Source organism: Watersipora subatra, chromosome 1, assembly GCF_963576615.1.
Source record: "Watersipora subatra chromosome 1, tzWatSuba1.1, whole genome shotgun sequence".
Lineage (NCBI taxonomy): Eukaryota > Metazoa > Bryozoa > Gymnolaemata > Cheilostomatida > Watersiporidae > Watersipora > Watersipora subatra.
The window spans coordinates 27,625,690-27,648,793 of record NC_088708.1 but is presented as its reverse complement, the minus strand read 5'-3'; the positions used below and the strand labels follow the sequence as shown (position 1 = coordinate 27,648,793).

Here is a 23,104-nt window from a genome sequence, read left to right as displayed (position 1 = left end):
CGTGCACATTACGTCGAACAGTTCAATATTCTCTATAAATTAACTGTTGGAACGCAGGCTCTCGCTTTTGCGTTTTATACACCCCATTGACGTCGGTTTTGCTGCACTAATAAAAGGTTTGTAAGTTTTAACTTTTTGTAATTCAGTAGCGAGTCTAATATTAGGGTTTCTCGGTAAAAGCTTTTTGTTTATCGGCGAGAGCAAATCGCTTAGCGATAAAATAAGCCTGTAAGACTTTTTTTATTGAACCTTTCTTTAAAATTGTTTTTATAGTATGCTTGTAACTTAAAATAAATGATATTTTGTGTTTGTTAAATTTGTGATAAATTATTTGTGGCAGACAGTTTTGATGGTAAAATTTATATCTAGTATTTCATTTAAGATATAAACTTACAGAAACTTCTATAGTTCAAGACTCATAGAGACAGTTAAATATATAATATATATTACAATGCTAAAGTTTAAATACTTTATATGCGTCAATTATTGTTTGATACTGGCTTTATAGTATCAGAAATTCGTTTTTTGAATACCGACCAATTTAACAAGTCTATCATGCCATTTCAGCAAAAGCTGTTTGTGAACAGGTTTTGTTGGAAACTATGAGAACACCACAAGAAAACTAAAAAGTTTTTGCATCATTTGAATATTAATGAAATTTTGGCAAGCTAGATAAAGAAAACTATGATCAATCTTCAGTGTAGCTAATAATGATTACCAGCCAACCTTTGATTGAATTATCAGCCTGGAGGCAAAACCTGAATATTTATGAGATTGACATGCTGTAAATAGATATTCATTTTAATTTTTAATAGTTATGTATACATTTATATCAGTTCTGTACACGAGTATGTCAAGGCTGCACTAAAAACACTCAACAACTTGTATTGCTAAGAAGCCTCGCCTCTAGAGGAAACTAATGCTTTATTAAGAGCCAAGTTATTCTTAAAATTTAGAGGATGCTTACATCATTTTAGCAGCTTAACTGATTTTTATAATTAGAAAAACTTTTGCTTTCACAACATCATAACTACCATCCACATCTAGAAAAAACTTACACTATATCAACAACCAAGTTACCCTCCACATTTAGAGAAAGCTTACATAATCTTAGCAACCTAACTGACCTTTACCTTTAGATAAATAACTTAGTTTTGCAACAGGCTAACTACTTTCTACCTTTAGAGAAAGCTTTCACTATCTCAGCAGCTTACAGACTACTAATTAGAAAGCTTATAATAGCTGTCACCACTGCTTATTGACTCTAGCAAAACACAAGATGAAACATGTAGCAGTATCTTTCTTGCTTGCTCGTTTCTTTAGATGGACTAATGAGCAATAAGCTCAATTCTGCTACAGAAGTTGAGATTTAAAGAGAAACATATATATCATTTTTAGTCTGAACCAGCCTTCATGTGTTGTGAATTTTCTTTGCTAAAATTGCTGCCAGATTTTTTATATATCTCGGTTGCCATAATGAAACGCTTAACTGCAAGCATAACGAACATTTGGAGTATGTTCTTGATATGATCTTCAGACACGACAAGTAGGCACGAAGTATAAGAAGTATATGGTGCTCTGCACATATGGCTATCTAAATAGCACAAAATATTTGTAGCTTGGCGCCCATGACCTATCACACCTTTCCAAGCGATTAAACCAATGTGTGGTTTGTGTTATGCTATGAAATAATTTTGTAGTTGAGGCAATACATTTTTATTGTTAGCTATAGATATATACCTCAATTTTCTGAAGCGTACATTGCAACATCAAATAAGCATTGAATTACTTTAAACCAGTAGGTTTGACACCAAACTAAACCAGATGTTGTTCTAATGTTGTAAGTTGCTAGAAAACATGGTTTAAGCTGAGTTCTAGATACCGTAAAACCTCTAATTGAATACCACCTCTATTTGAATGCCGCCTCCAATTGACCGTCCCCCAAGGAAAAGAAGAGTTGAAAAATAGAGCGCCACTCTCTTATTGAATGCCACCTCCATTTGACCGCCACTTTGACATTATTTCATCTTTATGAGCCCATGATATCAATTGATCAGTGGAAAAGTGTTCACAAAATCATATTAATAATGAATCATCTACATAAATAACAATTAATTGTGTCCTATTCCAAAGCTTTTTGTTTTATTTTCATTAAAACTTTGAAAGCAACACCATAGAAATACTTGATAACTGCCTCAGGCTAATAATGGTTTCTTGATACTTCGAAGTGCATGTATATAGAAACGGTTTACATTTACGATGGTACAAAGGTTATGTTTAGCAAGCAAGCGGTGCATTTGTGCTAAATACAACATGTAAAAGTTTTGTTCTGCCAAAAAATTGGTGCGGTGCAAAAGAACAGTTGAAGTCAGAAAACATTGTGGAAGGTTTTTTGAACAACCAGACGATGTTCGTTCCATTGAAAACAACAATCAGAACGTTGCTATCTAAGCAAATGAGGCGAATATTTTTGTTTTAAAAACGTTAATTTTTGTTTCTGCATGTAGTATAAGTATGGTTCATTATGTCACTTGCTCATGAATATATATATTTGTAGCACTTGACCGATTATCCTTATATAACTTATAAATATGCAGATTTATAGCATATTATTTAATATGCTTACGCTTACAATGGATCGAAGCTCATAACTCCTCTTCTATTGTACATGGAAAGCTAGTTTTGCCTGCGAACTGTAGCAAACATATAAATGAATGCAATGAGTTTTTGTTCACTACTGGGAAATATAAATAGTAAATAAAAATATATCTACAAATTTAGAATGAAATTAAAAAAATGACAGCTCTAACAAATTGCAAAGCAAGGTACACACTATAATATCATTGCAGATTAATTGCAAGCAATAGATAACAACTGGTAGAGATATCTCACGGCTTCCCAGCGCATATTTTATTTAGAGATTGTTGACAAGTTAGAGGTAAGTTGGGAGATTTATTGCATTCAAAAGGTTTAACATTGCTCCACCGAAAAAAGAGGGCAAACTATAGGTGACATTTGCTTTGCCCGAAAAAGGGCTAAATTTATTTTGCTAAAATTTTGACGAGCCATTTGAAAAATACAACGCCAGCCTCTATTTGAACGCCACCTTTAATTGACTGCCACTAGAGATGAAGGGTTAAAAAATAGAGCGCCATGGCGTTCAATTAGAGGTTTTACGGTAACTTGCATAAAACATTCTAAAGATCTATAAACCAGTCTCGATCGTTTATGAATATTGATGGTTCAAGTTTTCAAAGTTTCTTTTCAATATACATTCAACTTCATTTAAAGTCATTGCTCAAAAGCTTCATGTTTAAACTTGAATATTAGTAATATATTTCTTTACATGGACTCAAATATCTTCTATCCGTCATTTATTATTTTGCTGGTTGAAGTTTTATCCCATTTCTGCATAAACATTGTGTTTACTCGACCAACAATCAATTGATCCTGGTGCAACACCCAAACCATATCCAACACTGTTATATTTTGAAGTCTTTCATAACACCCAAACGTTATAAGAAAGGTTTGCTTTATGATTCATAGGTGGTCCTTCAAACTGCAAAATATTTTCTTATCCGTAAATATGCCAGATGAAACTACAGAAATCGATCGAGCATTGTTGAGATTGGTGGCAGAGATAGCAGAAGCAACCGACAGGGTTGTCCCTACCTTACTCTTACAGGTTCGAGGTGAGTTTAGTTAATTGCACCCTTTCGCTGCCGAGTCTTCAGACCACCATCATGATCACAGTTGCGTAGTTGCTTTATAATGAGTGGCTACACACTGGCGGTTCATATACATGTATTTGATACTAAATGTCTCTTGTTTTATTTCTGTTTAGCAGCAGCTGGCAGATAGAGAATCTGCCAGCGAATGTTTTTGATATTAGGCAATTTTCCTTTTCGTACTTTTTTTGTGTTTTGACTTGTACTCAGATTTATTGTGATATAGCCTATGTGTAATAAAATTGGTGAGTGCTTCTGAATCTTTATTCACACAGTTGTAGAGGTTTTCCTAGAATGGGTAGGTAAATTTATCCCAAATATAGCTTTTATCAAACACGTGCCCATCCCAGGTCACATGTGATAGCTTATAATGAATTTTTGGGGGCTTTAACATAAATGTGTAGCTTGATATAAAACAAGTGACTTTGAGTTTTCATATATGAACAGCTCGAGTTAAGTTGAAGTGCCTTGATTCGCAAATATCAATCATTAATAAACAATTCAGATGCTCATGATTATCTTAATGTATTAAACACAATGTGTTCTTAGCATCTTTGTTATTTGTCTGCTTATCTTCCATCTATATTCTATCAAAGTCTCAACTCTGACTAACCGTACTGTCTTTGATGGTATGCATTTATTTTTGGTTACCAAATAGATTTTATGTATTTACTAGATCTCTTCAATCAGATCCCTGCTGGCACAAAAGAACAAGCACATTTTAAAAAAGAAGTCTGGAATTATGAACTCATTCAAGTTTTAGTGCTTGTCTTAAAGCAGAATTTTGAGTATAGTGATGGAAAATGGAAGTCCGCAGCAGAATTGGCCACCTTCGCGAGGTACTGTGTGTTACACTTGGATTAGAAGTGAGGGCATGGTTCATCAGCGCTGCCTCGATCTTTACGCTATTTCTCTGTATTATGTTTAGCTTCGTTCACTGTTTTTTGTACTACTGTTGACAAGTGTATAAACTCCTTGTACTAATGTATAAACTCTTGGTCACCTATGATGACATATCATTCAGATTTAGATCATAGATTTACATGAGAATGACCAAAGGTTAACTTTCCTGAAGGTGTGTTTGGCTACCAAAAAAGTTTCACATTCGGCATTCTTGCAAAGTGTTGAATTTCATTTGTGCTGTGGGGGTTAATGCTTGGGTCTCAGGCTGTGATAAACAGCTGCCATTTACTAGTCTAAAAGTAGCCGCACTTTTGCTGGAACTATATAAATCTAGGTCTAAAAGGAGTTGCCTTTTCTTGTCAACTTGATCAACTTGTTATTGTTTGTCAGCAGTGAGCAGAGTGACTTCTGAAACTATTTCATACAAATCTACTAATCACAATTACTATTCTTTAAATTGCTGACTATTTTTGTTGTATTTGTGGCGAGTCCACTATTTTGATCAGTACAGAAATAAAGGGTTTTCGGGCTAAACTGAAATCACGAGTGTTCTGATTTATTAAACTGAATAGTTTCTCTGCTAGAATTAATGCACAACAGCCTCAAACAAACAATCTAACATGGTGGCAGCGTAAATAGTTACCCACTCGTCTATTATGGATGGTATTTCACCTCCGGGTCAGCTTGATTTGAGATATAAGGACATTGCTGGTGAATGGAGAAAATGGTCCGGGGCTTTTGAGGATTATCTTCTAGCTATTGATGTGACTGCAGGGACTTTGGCTGCTGAGAAACGAAAGTTAGCTTTGTTTCGCCATGTCGGTGGGGAAGATGTACGTGAAGTGTACAGTCAAATGGAATTCACTAAGGTGGTAGATGGTGAGACTAAGGATATAGATGAGGGTACAGAAAGCAGGAAATTGAAGGATGTCCTAAAGAGATTCCGTGAGTACTGTAACCCGAGATCTGGCATTGTAGTCTCCAGGTATGAATTCCATAACAGTTCCCAGAATGGTGAGACTGTAGATGTTTATCTCATGAGGCTGAGGCGTTTGACAGAAAGTTGTGATTTTGGTGATCAACGTGATTCCCTCGTGAAAGACAAGCTGCTGTTCGGACTGGATGATAGCAAGACTATAGAGAAATTGATGAGAGAGTCCGATGAGAAACTTTCGTTAGATTTTGTTATCAGGGCTATTCGAGTAGCTGAGGCAGCTAAGGTGGCAAAGTCGAGTGAGAAATTGTCTGCTGATGTGAATGCGATTGCTCTTGGAGGTAGACCAAAAACCAGTCGTCCAACTAATATGGACCGAAGAAAGGCTAAGGTACACTGCGGAAAGTGTGGGAAAGAGCATTTCCCAAATAGATGCCCTGCGTTTGGTTCTAAATGCTACAAGTGCAAAGGAAAAAACCACTGGGCTAGTGTTTGCAGAGGTGAACCAGCTGTTGATGAGTTGTCTGAGGATGAGAATAACTCTACTCAAGAGGTCTATTTTGGAGAAATAGTGCAGATAGATAATGTTGACACAGGTTCGTGGTTTTCGGTTCTCAATGTTGGTACGAGAGAGAAGTCTAAGCAGTCTGTTAAGTTCAAGCTTGACACTGGTGCGGCGTTGAGTGTATGTGGACCTAGACATGTGATTGGTCAGATGAAACCGACTAACAAAAGGTTATTTGGACCAGGTCGAACACCACTGAAATGTCTGGGAGTTATTAGTTCTCTTGTCGGCACAGGTGATCGTGTTCTTTCAGAAGACATCTACGTGGTCGATAATCAGACTGTACCGCTTCTGAGTAGAAAGGCCTGTGAGAACCTTCAGCTGATTACAGTAGACAAGGAAAAGTGTGCAGTTGAATCGGTGACCGTGAGCAAACAGCTGTTCCGAGGTCTAGGAAAAATCGCTAGAGAGTATTCTATCACTATGAAAGATGATTCAAAGCCTTTTGCTATCAATGTCCCCCCGTCCTGTACCTTTTCCGTTACGCGATAAAGCTAAACTGGCCATAGAAGATATGGTACAGCAGGGTGTAATAACAGCCGTGGAGGAATCAACCCCGTGGGTAGCGCCGATGGTGGCAGTACCCAAACCAGGTCAGGACAAGGTTAGAATTTGCACGGACTATACCGAACTAAACAAGTTTGTTATGAGAGAAATTCACCCCATGGCCACTGTCAAAAATAGTCTGGCTTCTATCGGTCAGGCGAAGATCTTTTCCAAGATCGATGCCAATAGTGGCTTTTGGCAGATTCCGTTGGATGCAGAGTCCAGCAAACTTACAACATTCCTGACTCATCAGGGGCGATATCGATATCTTCGGTTACCTCAAGGTCTATGTAGTGCACCAGAAATCTTTCAAGCAGAAATGAGCAGAATACTGAAGGATATAGCAGGCGTGGTCATTCATATGGATGATATTCTTGTGTTTGGTCAGACTAAGGAAGAGCATGACTCGAGGCTGAGAGAGGTTCTGGGTAAAATCGAAAAGGCAGGTCTCACATTGAACGAGTCAAAGTGCGCGTTTGGAGTGAAACGTGTGTCTTTTCTGGGGCATCTGATCGATGAGCAAGGTATACACACTGGCCCTAGAATACAGGGAATTTTGGATTTCCCAACGCCTATCGATGTTAAAAGTGTGAGGAGCTTTCTTGGCCTAGTGAATCAGTATGCCCGGTTTTCCTGCCGCCTAGCAGAGGTGAGCAAACCCATCCGTGAGCTCTTACAGAAAGACATTGTTTGGACATGGGGAAAGGCACAGGATGATGCTTTCCAAGGCATCAAGGAGCTGTTCAAAGAGCCTCCTGTGTTAGCTGCTTACAACTCGCATAGAGAAACCATCATATCAACGGACGCGAGTAATCATGGACTGGGTGCCACTTTGAGTCAAGTTCAGGATGATGGTTCAAGACGATTGGTTGCAGCTGCGAGTCGGTCGTTGTCTGAGACAGAGCAGCGCTATGCTGCTATCAAGAAAGAAGCGCTTGGGGTATGTTGGGCGATGGAAAAGTTTTCGCATTACATACTTGGTATGAAGAGTGTGGTTATCGAAACAGACCACAAACCCCTGAACAGTCTCTTTGGCAACAGATTCTTGGACAAGTTACCTCCCCGAACCCAGAGTTTCAAGCTGAGACTGCAACGTTTCCAGTATACTATCCAGCATATTTCTGGTGTTCATAACTCCTCAGCTGATGCGCTGTCTAGGTTTAGTATCTCAAGAGGAGAGGAGGTTGATGAGCTAAGAGAGGAGGAGGCCACGCACTTTGTTAACGAAACGGTGGTATTGAACGGTCTGGATAGTCGACTGGAGGAGATGAAGGCTGCTCAGAGGGATGATGAGGGGCTCCAGAAGGTAGTCAGTCTGGTGAAAGATGGATGGCCACACTATTTGTCCTCAGTGGACAGCGCTCTGAGACCATACTATGATCGCAAAGAACTTCTAACAGTGAATAAGGGCTTCCTTATGCTTGGAAGTAGGATTGTAGTCCCTCTCTCGGAGCATTACAGGGTGCTTCAGGACATTCACCAGGGCCACTTGGGGATCACCAAGTGTCAATCTAGAGCGCGGAACAGTGTATGGTGGCCATCTATGGCCAAGGCTATCGAGGACATGATATCTCAGTGTCAGGTCTGTAAAACTGAGGCTAACAAAGTTGTTGAACCACTGCGACCTATCGCCACTCCTGATAGACCGTGGCAAATAGTAGGAACTGATTTGTTCCAGTTCAAAGGAGCAGTGTACTTACTGGTAGTCGACTATTATTCCAGGTATCCAGAAGTAGCACTCCTCGATGATGGTACTACCTCTAGAAAGATCATCACCCATCTAAAGAGCTTCTTTTCCCGGCATGGGATACCGGATGCAGTAGTCTTGGACAATGGTCCGCAATATGCTAGCACAGAATTCTCCAGTTTCGCTGCAGAGTATAAGTTCACTCATGTCACTAGCAGCCCCCACTATGCCCATGGTAATGGAGCTGCTGAGCGTGCAGTTCAGACCATAAAGAGGATGCTTCAGAAAGACTCGGATCCATATCTGGCAATGTTGTCATACAGAGCGTCGCCTATCATTGGTGGTTTTTCTCCTGCAGAGCTACTGATGGGTAGAAAGCTCCGAACCACTGTGGTCACCCATCCGGACAACCTAAGACCTCAACTTCCAGACCACAAGGTGTTCAAGGCTAGAAATGATGAGTATAAGGAGAATTCGAAAGCCTGTCACGATGATGCCCACAAAGCCGTTCCGCTTCGCCCGGTAAACAAGGATGCTTCGGTGGTAATGAGAGCCACTCGTGGTGAAGGAGTTGTCATCACTCCGTCCGATGATCTCACTAGATCTGCTGTGGTCCAGATGGATAATGGTAGTCGCCTACGACGCAACCGTTCTGATATTATCTCACTGGCTGCTAATCCTGAGACCCCTTCACCTACTGTCACGGGAGTCTCGCGATCCGGTAGAATCGTTAAACCCCCGCCATACCTTTCGGACTATCAGCTCTGATGAGCCGCGCATAGCTAGCACGCTGAGACGTTGAACACTATCAATTATTCGTTGTTTTATTTTTGTTTATTACCTTCATATTAATCTCGGGGTGAGATGTTGTATTTGTGGCGAGTCCACTATTTTGATCAGTACAGAAATAAAGGGTTTCCGGGCTAAACTGAAATCTCGAGTGTTCTGATTTATTAAACTGAATAGTTTCTCTGCTAGAATTAATGCACAACAGCCTCAAACAAACAATCTAACAATTTTAACTTCCAAAATTTGCAAAAGGCCTGGTCTTTGAGGGGGTCCTTCTTGGTGCTTTCCCACAAGTTGGGTTTATACTTAAAGTGTAGATTTCTTTATAAGTTTCTTACAGTAATTTTACTAGAAATCTTAGGTTTTTTTTATTGGATCTACTGTAATCTTATTTTATTATATTTTATATTTTAGATTTATTCTATGTGGGCTTATTCTATTGCTTTGCTTGGATTTTTTTTAAATGATATCATTTGAGTGTGTGCATGCTTTTAGTAATGCATCATGTGAAAACAAATACATGTATGATGCTCTGACAAGATGCTATTAGTGACAAAATTTATGAAGCAATGCGCACTTTGATTTTTACAAAAGTATTTATGTTACAGGTCTGTTAGAAATGAAAATTTGTGTCAAAAATGTTTCAATATTTGTCTGTTTTATAGTAATTGTTGATATTGTTTTGATAACCTCATTGGACATTACAGCAACCTCTTCATTGGCTTGGATCCTCCTGAGTCACATGAGTATTATGGAATTATCCTTCCTACGGCCAGTGAGAACATGCTCATGCTTAGCCGGAAACTACAAGTGGCCTATATGGAGCAGGTGAGTGTTGGCATTTTGCCAAAGGTGGGTGTTGGCATTTCGCCAAATGAAGTCTATTGTATTTAACTGTGTGGAAAAGTAGAGAAAACTCCTGGTATATCTTGGAGGTTGAATGGTGGGACCAGCTGGAGCTTATTTGGTTTGAATCTAGCCTCTCCTTATCAAGTCAACTTCATTCTGACACCTAATTTGTTTGTTAAACTCTTAGCATATGATGTTCCCTGAAACTGCAGTTTTATAAGTGACAGTAAAAAGGTAGGTCACCATTTCACAAAACACAAAACAATAAAAAGCTCATAAGAAGCTATAAGTTAAGTTAATTTTAATCTGACCTAGTCTGAGTTAGAAAAATTTGATTTCATATCTCTATTGTTACCTCTACCTTTGCATATCTCTATTGTTAGCTCTACCTTTATATGTCTCTATTGTTACCTCTACCTTTGCATATCTCTATTGTTAGCTCTACCTTTATATGTCTCTATTGTTAGCTCTACCTTTACAAGTCTCTATTGTTAGCTCTACCTTTACAAGTCTCTATTGTTACCTCTACCCCGGAATATCTCTATTGTTACCTCTACCTCTGCATGTCTCTATTGTTACCTCTACCTTTGCATATCTCTATTGTTACCTCTACCCCGGAATATCTCTATTGTTACCTCTACCTCTGCATATCTCTATTGTTACCTCTACCCCGGAATATCTCTATTGTTACCTCTACCTTTGCATGGCTCTATTGTTACCTCTACCTTTGCATGTCTCTATTGTTACCTTTACCTCAGCATGGCTCTATTGTTACCTCCATCTCTGAATCTATGCATGGCTGACTGAAACTACACCTTTCTCTTAGTGTTCCTAAAATAATGTGACAGTAAAAATCTTTTTTGTTTATTGCTACGTCATTAATTTAGCTTATTCAATGTAATTTAGTATTTTACATTTAGTTTTATGGATTATTATTTGGTTTAATGTTATGCGTAATCATCTGCAGTATTCCTTATTTACAGCATTCTCTTTTAAGAGTGTGACAGTATGTCAACATATGACAGTTTTGACATTTGAAGTACGTGTAGATCTTAGAATGAATTAACTTCAATATGTAGAAGTTTGACTACAGGGTTTCAGTTGAGTTCCAAAATTAAAATGCAAATTACTCATATATTTTAACATATTTGTAAACATTTTAACTTATCGGTACATGTTATCTTGAATGCTGTGTATGAGTTGTTTAAACCGATCTATGGCTTATCACTACACATTGTGCGAGAGCAACGCTGTTGGCTACCCTTATAGAGAGATGCATCTATGAAAAGTGACCTTCTTGGCCATTATCGTACAACCCTTGAAGCTGTCAACACTCTCTTTAGTGGTCACGTCTTTATCACCAACCATGGTATGTCCTTCGGCTTTGATGCTAGTCTTTGTACTGAGAATTTCTTACCTCAAGTCTTTTTTATAGCTTTTGAAAAAAAGATTCTAAATAGTTTTCTTTTTTTAGCAAAATAGGTTAATAACAATTCCCACAATTCTCACTGTACACACACTGTACATGCACTGTACACTGTACTCGCACTGTACCCGCACTGTACATGCACTGTACACACAATGGAACACGCACTATACACACCCTGTACATGCACTGTATCCGCACTGTACACGCACTGTACATGCACTGTACACACACTGGAACACGCACTATACACACCCTGTACGTGCACTGTACCCGCACTGTACACACATTGGAACACTCACTATACACACCCTGTACATGCACTGTACCCGCACTGTACACACATTGGAACACTCACTATACACACACTGTACATGCACTGTACTCGCACTGTACACACACTGGAACACTCACTATACACACACTGTACATGCACTGTACTCGCACTGTACATGCACTGTGTGGCGGTGTGACTGATCAGGTGGTAAGCTGAATGAGAGGGAATGGTTAATATTCAAAACCGCTTCACATGTCACACTTCTTTAACTCTATTTTAGTAATAGTTCTCTGCCAACAGCATTAATAAAAACTTCGTTTTTTGTGTTGTTTTTCCAATTACTTTAAACTAAAAGTATGCGTGGTATCTGTAACTCTAACGCTGCAAGACATAAACATTTTCTTGTTGAGCAACAAAACATTTTCTATAACTTGCAACTGGCACATAGACTCAGTACCCAATAAATTTTGCGTGCTACCCATCGGTTATCTGTAAATAGACGATGACTGATCTTATGGTGCCCATTAATATACATTGTACTTTCTTAGATTAATCAGTAACTGAATACTGCAAGTATTTATCTAACTTGCAAACTAGGCACAATTTATCGCTCCTGATGATTGTCTATTAGTGTCTGATATATACTAAGTCTTAAACTTCTTACTGAAATTCATCACAATTCACTTTTGTCATATGCAAGTATGTTGACTTTCGCTCTACCGACTTGACTTGGGTCACTGTCTGATCAAAACTTTAAAATAGGTTATTTATTTCTGCAGTATTGAGGTCACAGTGGCTGCTTCAGATGCTGATATCCGATGATGTCGACACGTGTCACGCCGTTCTCAACCTCACACAGTACGCCATTCGAGTCAACCCGTAAGCGATTACATTTATAACAACCTTAGAACATGTACGGTATATGGAATTATCATCTCGTGTAGAAAAGCAACTACCACTTTCATAGCCCATAGCTTGAGATTGTTCGTTATATAAATCTATATATATTTTTATTGAGCAGTCCATAATCATTTTTGTAGAAAAGATGTTTTACATATGGTGCTGCAAAAAAAATTGAAGGGTATTGCCATGTGGTGTCATAACCTTAAAAACAAAAAGTTGTACAAGACTTGAAACTACTAAATTTAAGCATATATCTTGTTCACATCAGGTTTACATCTTGTCTCTTTTGACAAAAGATTAGGAGAGTTAGCAATACAATTGTTAAGTGCATATTTTGCTAAGTACAACATACAATCATCATGTTGTGGATATCTGGTACTTGAGAAGTGAAATATATCAGTGATGTACGAAGGAGTGAAGCCAGTTAAATTCAGTATTGTGAATCCAACAATGTAAGTAACATAAGCTAACATATCTGTTGGTGGGAAAGCATCGCCCTCCCACCGAAAAAAAGAGTATTTTTTTCTAAACAAAAACGTAAATGGTACTTAACAAGGTGGTATCATTGAAAAGAATTGCTACAAAATCCCATGTTTCGCTTATAGAAATGTCATAACTAGCTTATACAAAATGACTGAATAACATAATATCTATTTTGTTTCAACAAAGTTCTTTATGCTGGTGACAGATTGCAGTTGACCAGACTTATTATTTTTGTTAGTAACTATATGCTGTATTTGCAATATTAAACTTCATAGCCTAACACAGACTAGAATGTGGAAAGGAAGTTTTTGTCAAACCCGCTATAGATTTTTAACTGTCTGTAATAAATTAAGTTTTGTTACAATTACATGTATTTGAATAGGAATTTGCTTGTTAGAATTATATTTACATATTTTTCAAGTCCAACATGTTTTTTACATAAATGAAAAGGCATTGCACTATTTGCCTTATGTAAAAACTAACAGTTTAGACTCACTAGTAGGAAATAAATCAGAATGTTTCAGTATGACCTTTAAACCTTAAGCAGCTATAGTATACATTATATTTGCTTTAATAACGTAACGAGTTTCTAAGCAATTATTTTATGAAAAACCTCTGTGTTTTAGTAAATAACGCACTGAAGAATTCAGCATTCAACAAGTTACACGTGGAAAGTTTTAAGGATCTGTAGAATGTCTTCTGTGTAGCTCTATAGTTTGAAGCTTTCTTAGTATTGTCTGAAGAACTCTGGTAGTCAACTCTTCGTGTGTCTAAAGATCTCAGTCTAACTTCATGATAGTATGTTTACTATTCATATTCATGCTGGATGTATTCATGCATATGCTGGTGGCCGCTTGGCTATTCTTATCAAATGCTTATTAAACTACATTAGCTCAATCCTAATTTTACAGGAAGGTTGTGTCCAGTCTAGATGAGAAGGTATTACATGCACTTTTGGATGAAATGATTTTTAAAATCGTCTCTGGTGATGATAAATATGTGGCCAGGTGGGTATACTTTCTCTTACATTCAGGCGTGTCCGGAGCTCTTACTAAATTGAATATATTCATTACACAACTTGAACAGTAATATAGTTTATTTCTATTATTTTTGGTCACCCAAAACACCAGATCTGAGTATGAGCTAATTGTAAGACCCGCACTTCATAACTTAATGTAAAATACTTGTGGGAAGACAACTCTATTGGTATGATGTTATTGCGCATTCATCAGCTATGAATTCGATTCGTGGCAAGAAGATCTGCTGTCATAATCTTTCAAACACATAAACAAAATTGAAACAGTTGCTAGGCTCAGAATGAAGCTTGGCATTTCTGACTGTTTAGTTGTTGTTGGTGACTATGTGAGTTTGGCTCACTCATGGTGCACGAGTCATATTATTACCAGCATTAACATATATTAGCAAAGATGTTATACCCTTTTTGAAAAGTCTCTGAAACATGAATTCATGAACAGTTTTACTCAATCATCTATTGGTTATGTTTTAGTGCTGCCATATCCACCCTGATACTCATATGTCAAGTTCAGCCGTACTTCATACAGATAATCTGCGGTCGGTACAGAGGCTTACGGCCTCTCATGAGTCGCTGGTCTGGCCAGGTGTGTCTATTGCAGCCTATCAGACACTGTCTGTTTTAGCTTTGGTTATGTTGTGGTTGCAACCTGTTCTAGATTGTGTTTTACCCAAACAGTGGATGATGCCTAAGGAGCTATATTTAGAGTAGTCAGCTAATATGGATTTCTGGTCATCAAGAGTTTTATCTGTGAGATGCAACTAGTGACAACGATTATTAGTGCTATAAACAGCGTTCATTATTCATTAATATATATTATAATATATATTATATAATATATTATTATATATTATGTACTATACATTAATATATTATATATATTATGTAATATATATTAATATATTATATGCCATGTGATGTGTAAAATAATATTATTTATAATATTTATAAAAATAGTATTATTAAAAAACTCTTTCAGCACTATGAAATAAAAAAATGCAATAAATATCGTCTTTGTGAAAAGTGGAAAAACTTATTTTTTGGTTGTCAATAGTTTTATTGATAACAGTTGAAGTGTTTAAATTTATATTATTAACGGTTGCACTATTAATAGCTATAGTTTTTGATATTTTTGTACTTGTTGCATATTGTGAATCAATAACTGTAGCAGGTTCTCATTCTACTTTTATTTTACTTTTGTATTGTTTTTTTTAAAAATAATTTGATTTCTTAGGGGTTTGGTAAAGACCTGAAGGAGTTTGTTGGCTTGCTTGATGCTGGCAATGCGAGGCGGGTTGAAACAGAGAAATTTCATAGAGCCGCTACACTGATTCAGTCAACATTCAAAAGCTGGAGGACTCGAAAGGCTCTGCAGAAGGCCAACACAGGAATTGCTAAGCTGCAAAAATCATTCAGGTAAGTAACCTCGCATAGATGTCTTTGTCTGTAGAAATCATGCACATAGATAACTTCCCATAGGCTTCTTTGGCTGCAGAAGTTGTTTAAGTACATAACCTTCCATAGATATCATTCATTGCAGAATTCATTCACATAACTAAGTTCCTATAGACCTCTATCGCTGCAGAAGTTATTCAGGTACATAACTTTTCATAGATATCATTGGCGGCAGAACTTATTCACATAACTAAGTTCCCATAGAAGGTTGCCAGAATCTTTCAGGTTTGGGGCCTCTTATAGATCTGTTTGGTTTGTAGCTAAATAGACAGCCAAGTGAGGGTGAGGGTAACTTACACACAGTCAGATAATGTTGACGCAGATCTAGGTCAGTCTTGGCTCTAAATTTTGTTTGGTTTTTTCCCTAGCATCTACTAGAACCTTGTCACTTTTGAATTGTTATGATCCAGTAGGATGTTACTGTGAGTGCTAAGGAGATGTTCTGTTTAATGTTTCCAAATTTAAAAAGGCGAACTTTTCAATTTTATTTTGTTACTTAAAAGGATGACAGCTATTAACAGGCTTAAACATCTTACTGAAATTCAACACAGTTCATTTTTGTCATATGGAAGTATGCTGACTTTCGCTCTACTCACTTCAATTGGGTCACTAATAAATTGGGTCACTAGGCTCACTCCCATTTTAAACTAACTCATATCACTCAGACTGCGTTGAACAGTGCTTTCTCCTCACATAGACCTTGAGAAGGAATTATACTGAGTAGTAAGGATATTTTTAGAAGGCTTTCAGAGCTGACTGCAATATTGATAAAAATAACTCTGTAATGTTATTTGCAATCGTCTACTAATTGTATCATTTCAAGCATGTCATTTAATTGGTAGTTGTCTTACCTATATTTGCCATTTGCTGAGTAAGCAACTACTATATAGAAATTGACTAGGAAAGGTGACTGATTTGTATGTATTTATAGCCAGGTCAACTTTATTCTTCAAGTAAAACCTTTCAATAGTCATTCAGTCACAGTTTAATTAGTTTTTTTATTTTTGACTAGCAACTTAGGGTATACGGCACGGCCATCATTAAAAGCAACCCATTTTTACTTTTGACTGCCAACTGCTAGCGGCTGATTACATGACTGTTGTTAATTGTTGGCTGCCTAATAACTACTATTTAGTAGTTAGTAATTGTTATGCCGCTTATCATAGCTGCTAGTTTTAAGCCATTGCTGCCATATTGAATGTTTCATGCGCTCGCCTCGAGTTGGCAGTTGCCAACTTTGTTGACATTGCTTTGGGTGAAGCGATGGAACGAGTAGTCCGCCATAGACATCCAGGCTCTATTATTTTGTCAGACATTTATTGTATGAGAAAATTTTCATAGACATTTAGTTTAGCTAGTATAGATATATATTAAATAGGAGGTACTCTACAGACATTTAGTCATTTAAGGTTGGTCTATTACATGTATGTTGAATGAGGGTAATCTTACCATAGACATCTAGGTTGGTCTATTAGATGTATGTTGAATGAGGGTAAGCTTACCATAGACATCTAGGTTGGTCTATCAGATGTATGTTGAACGATGGTAATCTTACCATAGACATCTAGGTTGGTCTATCAGATGTATGCTGAATGATTTTAAGCTTACCATAGACATCTAGGTTGGTCTATCAGATGTATGCTGAATGAGGTTAATTTTACCATATACATTAAGGTTGGTCTATCAGGTGTATGTTGAATAACAGTAATCTTACCATAGACATCTAGGTTGGTCTATCATATGTATGCTGAATGAGGGTAATTTTACCATATACATCTAGGTTGGTTTATCAGGTGTACGTTGAATAACAGTAATCTTACCATAGACATCTAGGTTGGTCTATCATATCTATGTTGAATGATGGTAATCTTACCATAGACATCTAGGTTGGTCTATCAGATGTATGCTGAATGAGGGTAATTTTACCATATACATCTAGGTTGGTCTATCAGGTGTACGTTGAATAACATTAATTTTACCATAGACATTTAGGTTGGTCTATCATATGTATGTTGAATGATGGTAATCTTACCATAGACATCTAGGTTGGTCTATCAGATGTATGTTGAATGATGGTAATCTTACCATAGACATCTAGGTTGGTCTATCAGATGTATGTTGAATGATGGTAATCTTACCATAGACATCTAGGTTGGTCTATCACATGTAACTTTATACAGGGTCAAGCAGAAAGTTCAAAAGAAGATTGCAGATGAGCAAAAGCAACAGTCAGCGCTGCAACACCAACTGTTGGTCTCTCGAAAGAAGGCAATGAGGGCCACCCGAGAAAAGAACATGCAAATACTCAACATGCTGCCAGCGGCAGCCATACCTAAGCATTTGGAGAATGTGCAACTTCAAGCAGCCATCACGGTACAAGCTGCATGGAGGGGCTATGTGCAGAGAAAGGTCTTTGGCAACCTGCGGACTGAAGTGTCTAGGACTAAAGCGGCTACAACCATACAGCGAGCGGTGAGTAGACGATTCATAAGTGGATGTAACGAATGCAAAGCAGGCTTTTAATTTTCGATACTCCGCTTTAAGGTAGCTGATCAACATCTGTTGCAAATACAGGTTTCACTAAAAACTATTGCAGTAAGAGTGCTGTTTCACTCGATCCCAAATGTGCAAGCTAATATGACATCAGGCAAATATAATACCTAAATATAATAAAAAATGAAAAATAAAATAGCTTTATTAGCAGTCAGTGAGTCCATTTTATTCTTGCGATTGATGACACGCGCGAGCTTGCGATCTCTCCTTAGAGATTTTTAAAGAACTATAGGCTATGCATACCAATCCTTTAAATATTCATCCCATTAGGTAAACTCTATAGGCACATGGACAGTATGTTCAGGACCCTAGATCAGTTACATTGATTATGAATGCGTCTGGGTTGATAAATAAGTTATCATGTATGGTACTGTAGGCACGAAAGTTCTTAGCACGTCGAGCCAAGCTTCGGAATGATCCACCAGCCTGGCAGAGAGCTGAAGGTCTTACAGATGAGTGTCGTGTTGCTCTGCAGAAAGTTATACTCGACCGTCGGGAAGGCAATCCAGTATGTTTTTCAACAAGTGCTTTATGTATTCGAATGTGTAAACCGTAGAAAATTTGTTTCACGCTTTTACATGGAGTGGAACACTTTATGTACTAATATAATAATAGAATGAAACACTCTGTACTAGTATAACAATAGAGTGAAACTCTATGTACTAATATAATAATAGAGTGAAACACTATGTACTAATATAACAATAGAGTGAAACACTATGTACTAATATAACAATAGAGTGAAACACTATGTACTAATATAACAATAGAGTGAAACACTATGTACTAATATAACAATAAAGTGAAACACTATGTACTAATATAACAATAGAGTGAAACACTATGTACTAATATAATAATAGAGTGAAACACGATGTAGTAATGTAATAATAAAGTGAAGCAGTCTATAAACTAATATAATAAAATTATACTTTAAAAAATTGTTTTTAAAAAGATCACGTACTATTAAGGTCTATGCACGGGTCACTTGTCTGCTCTTGCAAGAATTAGTCAGTCGCTCCTCTGTTTAAGCAGCTGTAATCTATAAATGAGAAATAGCTATGATAATTTTGGGTTTTTGTTTTATCTTATTTCATTTCACTATTTTTGTTCTTGCTGCGCTCCAGTTAACTGATTGCTGGTCAGAGTGCAGAATAGTCTGCTTTGTTGACTTGGCAGAGAGCAGTTCCAAGGTCGAATGCCTGTCACCACTAGTAATCTCTTTGGGATTTGAGTTTTGCCTGTTTTCCGAGGCTCTAGTCCACAGCTGCTTATCAACAATATAACAATATATCGCTTATTACAATATCCCAGTTTGTCGCTTGTCTTATATTCTCATGTACTCTGGTCTCTCACAAAAGGTTAATTAATAAAATTAATTAACAAAGCTTACCTTTTAAGAACGGCGAATTAGATAGACTTGGGAATAAGCTCGGCACTCACTGCCCTTCTGAGTTATTTCTTTTATAGATTTGCGTGCGAATGACCATACATGAACTGTCTTAAGTTTGTTAAAAGTATAAGGCTAAACATAGCTATTTGTCATGTAGAAGGCTGCTAGCGAGTAGCTGTGTCTCCCATACTCAGCGAGTAGATAAGTTTACTAACTTGACTAGTTTACTAGTAGAAAACCTAGATTCAACATGAAATTTAAAGCGATTTTGTAATTAGTTTAACAATGACTGTTAGACCACCAGTACCATGATAGACTTTTAAACAAATGTTAGGTATACAGAGGAATATGCTGATTATTGGGAAATGTTTTTACTGTTCCCTCTTGCACTGATGTCTTAGTTACAAATATTGTTATACGTCTGACCCTAGCTGAGTATTGCATGCACTCAGCACTTTTAATGTAAATATTCCGTTTGTACATGGCAAGTTTTGATGAGAAGTTGATTTTTTGGCCATGCCTTTTTTTAATTGTAATAACATTAGTAATGTAACAATAAACTTATCCACGTCCTTTTTCAATAATAATAATCTACATATATATATATATAAATCTCAGTGTTTGTTTGTCTGTCATTCATGTGTCCAGTTATAGCGATAAAGTTTCAAATACAAAAGATCCACTTTGAAGATGATTTAAACTGAAAACCTTCAGGTCTGCAGACGGGTGAGCCAACCCATTAGACTACATGCTCAACTAGCTGTAGTGTTGATTAATAGTGCAAATCTTTATTACATTGGTTAAAATAGGCACACTTAAAGCGCTTGGGGAAATACTAACGGCTATTAACTAACACACTTGATCATTACCCGTAGTGTATCGCTTATTAAGCTGACTTCTGAATGGCTTACTATAGTAAAGATTTTGACTAGCTCAAGTTACTAGCTTACTAGGTAAGTTACTCAAAATTCTTTGCGTAATTATTTTATTACTCGTGCAACGCCAGGCATTCGTCTAGTAATAATAATAATGTAGCAATAAGCTAATCCATAACAATGTAATTATAAGCTAATCCACAAACATTTTTAATAATAATGTAATTATAAGCTAATGGGTAGCAACCATAGTTCTTGTGCTGAGTTTTTTGGTTAATTATGTTCGGCAATTACGGGAGCCTTCGTAATAAAAGCCTCCAGATGTTTGGTTGCTGCATGCTTAGGCGAGTCAGTATGTCACTCCATCTCATGTGCTCTACTGTTTCTCTCTCGACGCTAATGAATTCTTTCACTTTTCAGTATAAAGAAAGAACGAGAGCTGAGCAGGAGGATCTACACAATCGGTGTCAAGACATGCTCAAGCGCCACGTGTTCACTAATAGAGTCGACCGAAGAAAGAAACTTCATAGAGATGCTCTTCTGGCTGAGTTGGAGACTGATTCAGATCTCTTGTTAAGTAAGACTGTGTTCCCAGTGCTGATGTTATTATATTAACTAGTGACCTGATAGTCTGTTGTGCCATGAGACATGATCAGGTTGGCTGAATGCTGGAAGAGCTTTGTTTGATGCAAGTATTAGAGTGTTGTTCCGCCAAGCCAAATGTCACAAGTTCGAATCCTGTAAGAGGTAATCTTTTTTTTCAATCTTCACTGTGACTTCAGACTGGCAGATAAACAGACATGACTCTTATTATAGTAAAGATCATAGTACAAATTTATGCTTTGATTACGTATCAACAATTTGATAAGAATGATAAGAATTTGTAGCCTATTTGAGAAGTTACGAGCTATGTGATTGTTTTTTACATTTCTCGCTGTCCTGGCATGAAGATAATATTTCAGATGAATATAGTATGTGTTGAGCATTGATTGAGTTTGGTTTATATATTAGTGTTGTTGATTGGTGCTCATTAACATGAATGGCAGAAACTCTCTCTTGACATCTCTTCTCACCATCCAAGTTGAAATTGATGTTTGGCCTAGATTTGCAATTTTTTATTTTTTCAAATAACATAGGCAACAAAACGAGCTTTTTACATAGCTAAAACATCCTCCTACAGAACAATGATATTCCGTTATGTATATATTTAATCTGCCTGGCTGCTTGTCTACTTCCTTTACACAAAGAGATATTTTAAATATAGCTGAACCTCGGGCTCACAGTTGTTCGCTGATCAATTGGGCTGCTTGCAAGGTTTGAGCCTTTTAAACTAACCATTGATTTCATTGAACCGTGTATTTTTATACAGCCTCAACGCAATGTATTGACTGACTCCCTCAGTGTAAACAATGGAATCGAAAAGGCGTGGGTGGATTGCACTCACAGTAATGTTCTCTAGTCTTTCTAGTGTAATTTTTTTGTAAACAAAGTTCCCACTGGTGGCCTGGAAATGGAATATTGTAGTCGTAGAATATCTCACGCTTGGTTGATTTTCTATACCAACATTGAATCGCATTTAGGAATATTGAGTAACTGTATGAAAAGCATTTTATTTATCACTGTAAATAGATTCACGCTGACAGACAAACATTCTTGGCATTAAACATAAACAATGCTTTTGTAGTTGATCAGAAAAATTGCCTCAAACGATTTTCTTTTGTTTTCAGAAAACTATAAAAATGTTTTTTACTGAAAATAGATTATTAAATGAAATAGTATATAGCCTACAGCATATATAACATCACAGCTATGTATGTTATATATATGAGAACTGTAGTGTATGTGGTAGGAATAAGCTGTGGAGAGAAGGTTCAGTGTAAGCATATTTTGCCTTTTTGAGTTTGTTCGCATTGAAATGATATTTCTATATTTTTTATCCGATCTGTTGTAGAGATGTCTTACTAGTGCTGCAGGAAAGCTTCACATCAATTTTAATTACTGGCTAGTAGAAGCTAAAATCTTTTAAACATGATCTCTAATATTTTCAAGTTTGAACTTTTGCCAAATTTGCGTTGTAAATATGTTTTAACAACAAATTTTCAGATTTAGTTTGGCGAATGCAGATTTGAGTAAATTATGAAGCTGTAAAACTTTATATTAAAATAAAATTTTACTCTACTTGGAATCAACATCTATACTCTGAATTTACTCAGAAAGAAAATTCAAGCAGTTTTCTTTTAAATGGTAAAAAACTAAAACACCGCAAAATATGTCACCTAACATTGTTGAAGTTTTCTAACAGTTTGCAATGACCTCATTATTTTAGATGCTCCAAAGTTGAGCGAACTGCACGAAGAGGACATTGATAAGTTTGTTTCTTGGTCAGTGCCTGTAGCGACGAAAGCGCAGGGAAACCATACGAATGAGCTGCGACGACTCAACCAGCCCTGGTGGAGGAAGCTTGACGACGAGAGCCATCAAATGCCTTATAATGACGACATCCTGTTGTGATAGGAAACGCTCATTTCTGATTTAATTAACAGCCTTAGTAGAGTTTTATTGCTTATATAAGTGATCTCATGACATGTTTTAGATGAGAATTTTCATACTTATGAGTTATATCACGAAGTCAAGTGGTTTTCTAGGATTCATCAGTTTTTGTGCTTATCAAGATAGTGTTATGCAGTGATAACATAAAACAGTCC

The 23,104-nt window shown here is 36.9% G+C and overlaps 1 protein-coding gene across 1 annotated transcript; it reads left to right on the top strand.

Annotated features, from left to right (window-relative positions):
• The first annotated feature begins 3,557 nt into the window (after positions 1–3,557).
• Positions 3,558–23,104, top strand: LOC137406114 (IQ calmodulin-binding motif-containing protein 1-like). The gene is made up of 12 exons (XM_068092649.1): positions 3,558–3,692; positions 4,405–4,567; positions 9,860–9,980; positions 11,271–11,370; positions 12,484–12,583; positions 14,002–14,097; positions 14,598–14,709; positions 15,358–15,539; positions 17,759–18,050; positions 18,508–18,639; positions 20,820–20,976; positions 22,726–23,104. Exons 1-12 carry the CDS (start codon positions 3,587–3,589, stop codon positions 22,908–22,910), a joined length of 1,746 nt encoding a protein of 581 aa, XP_067948750.1. The 5' UTR covers positions 3,558–3,586; the 3' UTR covers positions 22,911–23,104.